This window comes from Stenella coeruleoalba (assembly GCF_951394435.1).
Source record: "Stenella coeruleoalba genome assembly, chromosome: 7".
Classification (NCBI taxonomy): Eukaryota; Metazoa; Chordata; class Mammalia; order Artiodactyla; family Delphinidae; genus Stenella; species Stenella coeruleoalba.
Genome location: NC_137153.1, coordinates 122,613,968 through 122,626,198, shown reverse-complemented (window position 1 = coordinate 122,626,198; position 12,231 = coordinate 122,613,968). Strand labels below are relative to the sequence as shown.

Sequence of the window (12,231 nt, the reverse complement as noted above, 5' to 3'; positions counted from 1 at the left end):
AACCAACACTTGGCAATGGTCCATATCCCAAACTCTCAAAGCTCCCAAAATATTTAATTGTAAAGTGGGCAAAAGATATGAAAGACATTTCACCAAAAAGGACATACAGATGGCAAATAAGCACATGAAGAGTTGTTCAACGCCATCAGTCATTAGGGAGGTTCAAACTAAAACCATGACGAGGAATCACAGCTACGACAGAGAAGAGGCAACACCAAACACCCCTCTGGAGGACGCAGGGACATAGAATGTAGTAGCCTGTGCAGTGCAGCGTGGCGGTTACTTATAAAACTAAATATCCAATTACCACATAGCCTTGCAACTGAGCTCCTGGATATTTTACCCAGAGAAGCGAAAACTTTCATCCAAACAAAAATGTGTACGTGAATGTCCAGAGCAGCTTTAATGGAGCACCCCAAGGCTGAGAACCCCCAAATGTCCCTCGATGGGCGAGCGGTTACACACGCAATACTTGTCGACACGCAAAGGAGGGCCCTGCAGACATAGCCTGGGTGGGGGGTCAGGGGTGCGGAGTGAGGGAAGAAAGCCCCCGAACTCTGCCATCCCGCGTTTCAGAACACCTGAAACAACATGCCTCCAGAGATGGGGGACGGGGTCAGGGACGGCCGGGGTGACCACAGAGGGAGGCTCGCAGTGCTGGGTGGGCACGTAAACCCACACTGTGGTACCCTGGGAGAAACCGGCTGGAGGGGACATGGGCTCTCTCTGTACTATCTGTGCAGCCTCCTGTGAACAATTATTAAAAAGTTTAACTTTCGGCACGTACATAAAAATACTACGAAAGGCAGAAGTCAGGCCAGGGCTGGTCAGGCTGGGGGCGTCAGGGGCCCCACGCTGCGTGGGCAGTGGGCTGCGGCCCAGCTTCCAGCACCCCCCCGGCTCCACAGTCACAGCAGGCAGGCGACAGCCAGGCAACAGGGAAGCACAGAAACAAAGATGTGCACGCTTCTGGAGGAAAGTCATTTCAGGGGAAAAATCACCCGAACAAGAGGTGCCAAGGCCAGACAGAACCCCCACGTGAGGAGACAGGAGTTGTAACCAAGACCATGCAAGGGTTATAACTGTCTTTTGAAGGATAAGACAAAGATGTAACTAACAATGCAGGTATTCTTAAAAAACTAATCCAAGACACTGGATATGAAAAATATAACTGTCAAACTGAAAACATCAACATGTGGAATGACCAGCAAGACCAAAGTGCTGGGTCTTGAGGGACAAATGATGGAGCTGGAGAAGAGGGGAGGTCCAGGGAGGGAAGCCGTGCAGAACCTTCTAGAGCTGGAGAAACACACGGGTCAGGCCGCGGGGCCCCTGGGGAAGGGTCCGACCCGCACCAGCAGCACCAGCACAAGCAATGCCAGGCGTCTGACTGCACACCCGGACTTCGTGCAGGAAGCAGGGAGCAAACCACGCCCTGTGTCTGTAGCGCGTCACTCCCGGGCCCCAGCCGCCCTCCTGCCTACTCACTCCCCAGAGAGACAGGCGGATGCTGAGTCTCCCAAGCCAGTAACTCCCCAACGCGGACGAGGAGCTCCCGGTGAGCCCAGGCACCTACGAGGAGAAGCCCAGAAAGCAGGCTGACGGGTCACACTCAGGAACCCTACAAGGCCCGCAGGCAACCGTGGCTGACGACCCCACCACTTCCCGGCCTCTCCCCTCCACGCACAGAAGTCCACTTGCCATCCGCACACGAAACAAAAGAGGAGACAGACAGGAGAGCGGCCCCACCCCAACAGGGACGCGTTACCAGGCCCGGGATGGACTTCGGCATGGTCTTCCGAGCCCTGTGGACCTTGACGTCAGCGCCCGGGGCCGGGGCCTTCTTGTCCTCTGTGTCCTTGCTGCCTTCCCCGGGCTTGGCTGGCATGGCGGCCGGCGGCTGGGGAAAAGCGCCAGGAGTCCTCCCTTTGCCAGCCCCGCCAGGGAGGGTCTTCGCGGCGTGACCGGGCAGGGAGGAGGCCAGGGCGCCAGCCACCCGCAGCGGTGGCTCAGACAGGGGGGCCTTGCCGAGGAAGTAGCCGTTGCTCCCGACGACGGGAGTCTGAGTGAAGCCGTCGGCTCGGATGTGGTTCTGCTTCCCCACCTCAGTGTCTCTGTCCAAAATCCCATTTTCTGCTATCCGGGCCACCGGACCGGCTCCTTCCTGCGGGCTGACTCTCGTGCTTTCCTGAGTGTGCTTCACAGCGGCCGGGTGGCCGTTGGCATCGCTCTTGTCGCAGGACCCGTTGGTTTCCCCGTCTGCAGCCACATGGGCCTCCCCTCCCTGCTGCTCTGCCGAGCCTTCATCAGCAGCCATAGGTGACCCTACGGAAGGAGGAGAAGAGTCAGTGGCTGCCCCGCCTGCGACCCCAACACGAGAGCCCCCACTGCCCTGCTTACACAAAACTGAAGAAAAACCACTTTATTTCATAGACAAACATTTGAGTTCAGACGGATTAAATATAAAGTATGTCACAGACACTGTCTCGACAGTGAGTCAGTTAAGGGGGGAATGACCCCATCCCCAGAAGGGCGGTCTGCGCCCCGCCCCTAGTGAGGTGTGGGTGGGGTGTGGTCCTTGAAACAAACACCCCACTCCTCCAGTGAATTCTTAAAAGACTTCCAACACATTATGCAGGATTTACATATCCTCCAGGAACAAATTCACCACTGGAAAACAAAACTGGGTAGGATTCAGAGACAGGAAACAAGGCCTCGGGAGCAGCTTCCCAAAAACAGACCTAAAGAAAACAGGGTGAGTTTTCAGTCTGTCAGCCAGAAGCCTCGTTACAAACCCCTGGTCTCTGAAGCGCGTCTCCTCAACTTGATAAACAAGAAACACACTTCCCACCAGCAGATCGCCACATGCGGAGCCTCACTACAGACCCCAGCAGAAAGCTCACAGTTACAGCGCTGGGTGCAGAGGGGCTGTGGTCACGTCCAAGACCCCACCACCCATCACCCCTGTACCCCTGTTTACAGCACATCACCTGCCACGACTCCATCACGACTGTACTGGCCCCTGCAAGGAGAGGTCCACGTTCACTACTGTACCCTGAGCACAGAAACACAAGTGCAGTAAGTACTGTCTGAATGAATAAACAGCTATTAATTTTTTTTAAAACCCTTGGCAAAACTGAATAGGTGAAAACCTACTCAACTTGGAGAAGGCCGCATGCCAACCTACAGCAAAGATACACTTATTCAGAAATGTTGCATGAATTCCATGTAGGATCAGAAACAACATCAGGACATCCATTAACACCACAAAGGTTCACACAAGAGTGGGGTCCCAGATGACCCCACGGGAGAGAGAAACGAGGAGCAAGGCCTGGCGACAAGGGTTAGGCTCTCCTGCACACCTGGTCCGTCAGCAAGTCAAACACGAGTGCAGCAAGGCTGCCAAATCTGAAATCAAGTACAAAAACCAAAGGCATTTTTCTACGCTGGCCTTAACTTTTGAGAAAACATAAGGAAAAAAAAAGACAGTATTCATAAAAAAGCAGGAAAAACTATAAAGGATATAAAACTTTAACCAAGATCATGCAAAGTCTCTGCAGAGAAAAAAAATTTTAATGGAAGTATCTCACGACCTTGAACGTGACGGCAAAAATACAAAGATGCATGTCGCCTCAAACTGACTCTCTAAGTTCAATGATACCCTAATCAAAATTCCAATCAGTGTATTGAGGAACTCCATAACCTTATTCTGAAATGTGCAGGGAAAACAAATTTTCACAAACAGCAAAGTAAATCGTGGAAAAGCACAGCAAAGGAAGGGGAAATGGGCCTCTCCCAACACAAAGGAGGACGGGGATGCGGACAGTCACGGGGCGTCGAGCACAGCCACCCAGGGGCCAGACGCTGACAGGTGCTCAGAAAGGCAAGCTCCTAGGACAAATGCATCTCAACTTGCAAAAGAATAAAGTTGGACCCTTACCTCACACCATATACAAAAATTAACTGAAAACGTTTCCAAGATCTGTAACTATAAAAAGAAAACACAGGCATAAATCTTTACGATCTTCTATGAAGCAATGGTTTCTTAGATGCTATAACAAAACCACAAGCAACCAAAGAAAAACAGGTAAGTTGGACTTTATTTTGTGCTTCAAAGGATACCATCAAGAAGGTGAAAAGACAAGCCATAGATTGGAAAAGAGTATTTGCAAATCACACATCTGATAAGGAACTTGTACCTAAAATATATTTTTAAAAACCTCTGACAATGCATTAATAAAAATCAATAACCAATTTTAAAAACGGGCAAAGGATCTGAATTGACATTTCTCCAAAGAAGATACACAAATGGATAATAAGCACATGAAAAAAATGCTCAGCATCGCCAGCCAGCAAGGAAATACACATCAAAACCAGGACGAGATACCACTTTGCACCCACTAGGACAGATGGAACCAAAAAGAAGGTGCCAACGAGTGTTGTCGGGAGCCGCCCTCGCTGCTGGGGGGCATGGACGTGGTGCAGCTGCTGCAGGAATCAGTCTGGAGGTTCCTCGAAAGGAGGGCCCAGGCCTGGGCGCAGGGGCCGTGTGCAGAGGAGACTGGCACCTGGCATCACTCATCCACAACTTCTTTTAGAAAAGGGCCCAGGAGGGCAGACAGAGTGGGAGCCCAAGGAAGGGAACATTTCAAGGAACAGGGAGGAAGACAGCGCCAGAAGGAAAACGCTGAGGCAGGTCTTCAGAGGTCCCACCACTGTGAGCAAAGGGACAGGCAGGACAGTGTGCAGGGCAGCTCCGGGAGGGAAGCGCCCCAGGGCCAGCCGGGGTGCAGCAGAGAGGGGCCGGTGGGCCGGATGAGGCACCCTGAGGTGCAGGGCGAGGGCAGAAAGCAGGGCAGGGCCATGGCCTTCCGTCCAAGCTGGGCTGTCTGGAGAAGATGCCCCAGGGAGAGAGGGGGTGAGGCTGGAAACAGCCCTGGGAAGCCAGGCAGGCAGTTGCCCAACCCCCACCCCACTCAGCTCCCTGAGTCCCAACAGCTCTACTAGAACCTGAAGCATTTTGGTCACATGCTAAGCGACACACTCACAGGTAAGACGGTCCTGCCCTGTGGCCTGGGCTGCTGGGTCCCTTCTCTCAAGCAAGGCTGCCCTGCCATCAGCCCCAAGCTGGGGGCCCATACTCTGCCTTCACCCACTGTCACCCTCGGGTGTGCACGGAGTGGTCACAAAAGCAGAGGACCCCGTGGATGTGAAAAGGTGTCAGAGCAGCATGTGGGCCCACCAGGGAGGGGCAGGCCCGCAGCAGTTCCCATCGTGGGGGCCGCACCACAGCTCGGGAAAGACAAAAAGCGGCTGCCGGCCTAGGGCACAAGGTGGTCCCTGCCACCAGGCCACTCGAGGCCTCGTCCTGGGAGGCTCAGGGCCGCCCGCACCGAGCTCACAGGTCTACACGGAACACTGGGAAACAGGCCTCCGTCTCCCTGCAGTGCCTGGAAAGGCAGGGCCCTCGCCTCCCACTGCTACACACACGGCAACCTCTCCAGACTGGCCTCTGCCACCACGGGCCACTGTCTTCAGAGGATGCAGGGCCGGATGGGCGTCTGACAGCCCGGGTAAGCTCGCCTGACCTTGGCCCCGAGCCAGCCTCTTCCCCACCCAGCTGAGAGGCGGGTGGACATCGTCCAGGGACCAGGCTGGGGCGGTGGCGCGGGTGTGCAGCCGGGACCAGGCGGCAATCTCTGTCACAAGGGACAGGAGCGCGGTGCGGGCGCGTTTCCTCCCACGTCAGTGGGGACAGCGCCACACCACCAGCCAGCAGGACGACACTGAGACACGCTTCTCGTCCGCATGGCCCTGCTGTTCGCACAGGAGGGCCTGTGCCGACACGGCCAGGCGGACACCAGCATCTGAGGCTCCCAGGCGCCGGCCTCATGGTATCCAGCCAGGACGCTGCTCTCCAAAGGGGTCTGGCTGGCACCCCCAGGCAGCTTGGGTGGGACAGTGGGGTTTACCTGTCACGGTCTGTCCCAGAGCCAGCACCTCCCAGCCTGACTCCGGGCCTGTCCCTCCAAAAGCTCCCCTATGTACCAGCCCCTCGCCAGCCTCCCTCTACCTCCTGGCACCTCCGCAGCAGCTTCCATGCCCCAAGACCTGGTGCGGCCGCCCCCCTGCTGGCCTCACGGCGCCCTGAGGACCAGGACGCACAGGGCCTCCACCCTCCTAGAGGACCATGAGCCCCGGGACCCCACAGGAGGAGGCCGTACGGCAGGCCTGGCTGAGGAGGGGTGGCCAGGCAAGGGGCCCCGGGCGCCCTTACCTTCACTCGGCAGCTCGGCTCCCAGGCCGCAGTCCTGCTTGGTCTCCCCCTTCGCCGGAACCGCCTGCTAAAGAGAAATAAATGTCAGCCGGGCTCCGCCAGCAGGACTCCTGTCCGTGGGCATCGCATCCAAACCAAAACTAAACCACCAAGGACAGGACGGACAGGGAACCTCGAGCCAGTGGAAAATGCTCTTGACACCGTCTCTTCGGGAGGAGGACCAGCAGTCAACCACAGCCCCGGGAAACCTCTACTTCAACTGTATTGGGGGGACAGTCTTTTAATAATAAGAATGCATGGCTTACGTAACTAAAATTGCAAATGTTTTCTCTATCGTAGGAATGCTACAATTTATTTCAAAGTGCATTCTGCTGCTGACAACAACTCATCTAAGTATTTCAAATGTCCAACAACCTACAGAGAAGTTAGAGAAATGGATAAATCAAGAAAATTCAATGAAAACCTGAATCACTAAATATTTGAGTCTACCATACAGAGACGTGAATTACACGATGCCTCTTGCAATGGTTTTAAGACAAACTTCTTGCCTTCAGGAATGTGAGAGTCTGGTTAGAGAACGAACAGAAACACACAACACACCCTTAAGCGGGGTCTCTGCAGGTGTCCGGTCCACAGGGGGAGCAGCTGACGCAGACCCTCTAGGCATCTCTCTTAGCGACATCCAGAGTCTAGGGGCATAGCTCCCATAACGCTTGCGTAACGTTCTGGAATGTTTTCTTCAAGAGACACCACGACATATGCTCGCAACACTCCTCCTGAGCCTGGCTCCCACTGCTAATTTCACTGGGGTCAGGCGGCTCCCTGGAGCAGTGCCCACCCCCACCCGGACCCCCACCCCCACGGCGCCCTCCTTCCTTGGCACCTCCAGAAGTCCCCACCCGCTGACTCCACCACCCCAGGCCTGCGGGCCAAGAAGGGGCACAAGCACGGCAAGCTCCCTCCGGCCGCTTGCAGGCTCCACTCTCCTACCTTTCCAGGGCTCCACGTCTGGCCTGACCAGTGGTTTGAAACCCAGTGGTTTTCAAAGTGTAAGCTGAGGATCCCTGGGGCCCCTGAGAACTCCTCAGGGGACCTAAGAGGACTTGTTTTTTGAGGCATGTGTGCATGCACACACACACAGGGGTAGGGTCTCACTGGCACTACCCGGTCCTGGCCACCAGACCACAGCCAATGGCGCCTGGGTGGACATCCACTCCTAGCTGGTCACACAGGGTCCCCTGTTCTAGGAGCTGAGGAGCTCCGTCGTGTCCGTGGCCACATGGATGAAGGCCAGCCACCGTTCCTGAGCATCTGTTGTGTGCCAGGCACCTGCCAGCCCAAGGGGAGGCCTCAGTGGACAGCAGGGTCCAGGCCACAGGGCCAGCTGACAGTGGTTTTTACATCACCAGAGACCTATGAACAATAACGACAAGATGTGACAGAAACCTCTGTGGTCAAAGCCATGTGTGGTCCTTTTCAGAAAAGTCCTCAGAGCCCTGTTCCAGTCGGGGGATAAGAAACAAACACATTAACTTCACCTAGAGTGTGGGGTGCTGTGACGTTATAAAACAGGGGTTGCAAGGCTGCAGCGGTGAGGGGTAGCCAGCTGGGGGCTCTTCTCCAGCCCCTCCCAGTGGCCTTGTGCTCATACCATCTACAGGCCTGGATTAAACAGTCCTGGTCTGTTGGCACTGGCCAACTCCCTGCTGCCCCTTCTGCAGTTAGGAAGCTGGAATTTGGTGCCAGGCACTAAGGGAAACTCTTGAGGCCTCACAGCCTTCCTCCCAGAAGAAGGGGAGTACTTTCTTACGGAGTCAGACCTGACACATCCCTCCTCGTCAAGGAGAAACAAGCCTTCATCGTGGATGGCAAAGCCCAGCCTCTGCTCCCCTCGGCACCCCCTCCCACACCCTGATGCCAGCCTCTGGCCCTTGGACCCCGCCACCCCTCAGCAGGCCAAGCTCCACCTTCTCAGACAGCCTCACCTGGACCTCGCCTTGTGGCCCTGCTGGTCCCACCACCACCAGGCACACCACCAGCCTGTCTGCCCTGCCAGCATGAGCACTCAGGGTCCAAAGGGGGGAACCTGTCCTGTCCCCAACCTGTCGGCAGTGCCGGGCGGGAGGAAGAAGCTGAGAAAGCATGTGGCAGAGAAAAACAGGGTCTTCCTAGGGGACTGGGTGTGGCGCAAGCCTGAGGGGCGCTCTGGGACAGCCCAGACGCACAGTCCACACGTGTTGCGGCCACCCTGCTCCTTGTGGGCACTGCCAGTGCCACATCTGGAAGCCCAAAGGCCCAGAGACTGAGGCTGCGGGTGAGCTCGGCCCACGACCAGGGCAAGAAAGACAGAAATCTCCTGAACCCAGATGCTCTGTGAGTTGAACCTATATGTACCTAGCAAGAGGGAACATGGAGGCTTCCCTGGTGGCGCAGTGGTTGAGAGTCCGCCTGCCGATGCAGGGGACACGGGTTCGTGCCCCGGTCCGGGAAGATCCCACATGCCGCGGAGCAGCTGGGCCCATGAGCCATGGACGCTGAGCCTGTGTGTCCGGAGCCTGTGCTCCGCAACGGGAGAGGCCACAGCAGTGAGAGGCCCGCGTACCGCAAAAAAAAAAAAAAAAAAAATAGAGGGAACATGGTTTTCGTTGCCTTTTCCAAAGGGCCAGCAACCTACAAAATCGACATCAACCAGGAAAGGATTACAGGTGGAACACGTAGCCCAAACCACTAACAAAACCAGAACCAAACAGAACTGCTGGCAGACACTTGAAACCCCTGCCAGCTCTCCCACAGGCAGGGGCTGTGACAATCCCGACAGTAAAAGGTGGATGGGTGATCTCAGTCTCTGCTTTGCAAGAAGAGCCTCAACTAACCCCAGAGTGAGCTTGGGATACGGGGCCACAACAGGAGGAGGAAAACCTCCAGAGAAGACGCGAGCCAACGGCAGTGCGCACAGCAGAAGCTCTGAGCAGTGCGAGGGCCCCTGGGCAGCAGCAGCACAGAATCTCGACTCCCACGTGCCACCTCCACGGAGAGACTGAGGCTCCTGGCAGAGAGGACCAACTCCAGGCAAGGCAGGGGCACAAGAGGAGCTTAGAACCTCGGGTTGTGCCTGAAAACGAAGCACTCAAACTGGCAGGGGGCGTCCAAGAACCAGGACAGACCCAAGGGATGCCCACTCCGGAGTTTACGACACTTGGAGCATCAAAATGAATAATGACAGCAACAGGAATTGTAAACCAGTGAATAAACACCAGCATTAAATAAATGAATGGATAACAAACAAATCCAACAGGGAAAGCTGCTTATCCTAGATGCCAACAACTGAAGGCAGAGAGAGGGCTGGGAGCTGAAGCCACCATTACAACTCGTGGAGGAAGTTTCGTAAGAAACGGGATCTTACAGAATCTCAAAGTATCTCGCCGCAACATTGTCCTCAAGTAAGAGGGAATTCCCTCAAGTAAAGGGAAGAGCAGTGACCTTCCGTGGAGAAACCTGTAGCCTCACCCATGGGACGGTCACGGACAAAGCGGCAGGTCTCCTGATGGGATGCACCCTAACCCTAACCCTTCCTGCCACCAGGGTTTCCAGAAAGCAACGTGATGTGCCCTTGGAAAAGGAAGACCGAGGAGCTGGAGTCCCCTCAACTCCCCGTCCAGAGCGGGAAAGCGCTGTGAAGGGACTACTGTGACGACTGCATGCACAGCGACCGGGCACCGTGTTCACGTGTGATTACCGTGACACCTGCATGCACTGCAGACCAGACGGTTGTGTCAACATCGGGTATCTTGATGGTTATTCAGAGAAATGCCCTTGTTTGTAGTAAATAAGAGCCTGGACTTACCTTTGTGCGGGACAGAGGAGACAAGATGCATGTGTGTGGTGTGTGTGCACACACGTGCACGTGTGAAGGACACAACAAGTGGAGTCTGGGTGAAGGGTAGATGGGAGCCACTGTACTAATCTTGCAACTTTTCTGTATGTTTGAAATTATTTCAAATTAAAGTGTTTTAAAAAGGAAAAGTTAGGAAAGTCTTCAGACTGGAAGCACGCTGTGTGGCCACAGGGCAGACAGGGTAGAACTGAAATGACGACAGCGCGTCTTGCAGGGAACAGAGACGCAGCAGCAAGGACTTCCCAGAGGGGAACTGGTCCACGGCAGAGGCGCAGAAGCACAGGCTTGGGACCTGAGGACCCAGGCCCTATCCGGCTCCTCTGTCCCCCTGCACTTTGCCGAGGTCACCTGGCTTCTGCAGCTGCAAGGCAGGGACCGCTTGTTCCAGGAGCTGCTGTGAGGACGACAGACCTGGTGCCTGACGCGGAGCCAGCAGACCCGCAGCCCAGGATGCGTGAGGACACAGAACACGCGTGCACTGGGGGCTCCACAAACTGCTGCGCCTGCACCCCGTGTCACCGGGGGCCCAGGACCACGGGCAAACGCAAGGGTTCCAGCACTGGCTGTGGGACTCAGGTCCGGAGAGAGCAGGAGAACAGAGACATAAAGACAACTAGTGGCGGGGTGGGGGAAACCCCCAAAGGAGTAGCAGGCTCGGGAGTCAGACAGCACAGCTGTTTCCACCTTCAATGAACTATCAACATTTAAAAAGTAGCAGAGTTTACAAGAAATCTGGGTTTCCAGACTCTGAAACAGTGAAGAGCTGTGGCGACCCTGGCGGGGTGCCCGGACAGGCTCCTGGGGGGTTCCCCACAGAGTTGGCCTCTTGACACCCGGGACCAGCACCAAGTCAGATTCCACTTACTCCTGCATGTATGTACTGATCCTCAGGGTCTAGACCGGAGAAAATGCCCTCCTGCCCAGGCCTGCTTCACGCATCTTAACTCATCCGCCTGCCCCCTGACCTCACTGGCAGCACCTGACTTGAGGCGTCACCTCCCAGGACCTGTCCTGGCCACATCTCAGTAATGATGCCATGACCTGTCCCCACCGGGTTGGGCCGTGGGGCCAGGATGTCTGATCCCAGGCCTCTGATTTCCCACTGTCCATCCAGGGCCAGGCAAGGCTGTACCTCATCTTTACCCTCAGCCCCACATGGCCGGGCCTCACTGCCTCTCCCAGCCCATCACAGCTGCATCCCAACTGCCAACCTCCTACACCCTTCAACCCCCTCAAACAGGAGTTCTCTGGGGTCCCCAAGACCCTTCCAGAGATCAAGACTGTTTTCGTAACACCAGCAGGATCCCACTCACCCGTTTCGCAGTACTGACATCTGCACAGATGGTGCAAGGGCAATGCTGTCGGCACCTTAGCAGGAATCAGGAGGGTGGCACCAAACGACACGCTTAGTGACTGAATTCATCCTCACTCTGGGGCCACTGCCCCACAGCAAGGACACCGGGCCCGCCAACAACACCTCTGGGCCCCGGGCCCTGACTGGTGACAACGGGTGTCTGGAAACAAGCTGGGCGGGCACAGCCCCCGGGACCCCATGAACACAGCAGGTGTCTGGAGACAAGCCGGGGTGGGCACAGCCCCCAGGACCCTATGAACACAGTGGCAAACCAGCTGCCTCCTGTCACAGCACCAGCCAGCCACACGTTCACCCATAAAATTATGGTTCATGACCTTTCCCCAAAAAAAGTCTGTTTTAAGAATATTATGGGGTTTCCCTGGTGGCACAGTGGTTGAGGGTCCGCCTGCCAATGCAGGGGACGCGGGTTCGTGCCCCGGTCTGGGGGGATCCCGCGTGCCACAGAGCGGCTGGGCCCATGAGCCATGGTCGCTGGGCCTGCACGTCCGGAGCCTGTGCTCCGCAACGGGAGAGGTCACGGCAGTGAGAGGCCCGCGTACCGCAAAAAAAAAAAAAAAAAAAAAAAAAAAGAATATTATGTAACACTCAAATAATGCCAGACTGGGCCGCTATTTTGCTCTGTGTCTACCCGAGTGCATTCAGGAACCCGCTGACGTGCTCACAACACACCAGGCCCTGGGTGAG

General features: G+C 55.8%; 1 protein-coding gene across 12 annotated transcripts in view; it reads right to left on the bottom strand.

The window, feature by feature from the left end:
* Positions 1-12,231, bottom strand: part of EHMT1 (euchromatic histone lysine methyltransferase 1) — a gene marked incomplete at its 5' end in the record, with an annotated part of 148,248 nt that overhangs the window by 71,474 nt on the left and 64,543 nt on the right. For 5 of the 12 annotated variants that reach the window (XM_079926328.1, XM_079926325.1, XM_079926326.1 and 2 more), the window contains 2 exons: positions 1,769-2,325; positions 6,278-6,341. In XM_079926328.1, coding sequence (XP_079782454.1) covers positions 1,769-2,325; positions 6,278-6,341 — 621 coding nt within the window. Of the gene's footprint in view, positions 1-1,768; positions 2,326-6,277; positions 6,345-6,449; positions 6,537-6,877; positions 7,015-12,231 lie in introns of those variants that run through there. The other 7 variants (XM_079926321.1, XM_079926322.1, XM_079926327.1 and 4 more) reach the window with 4 other exon arrangements.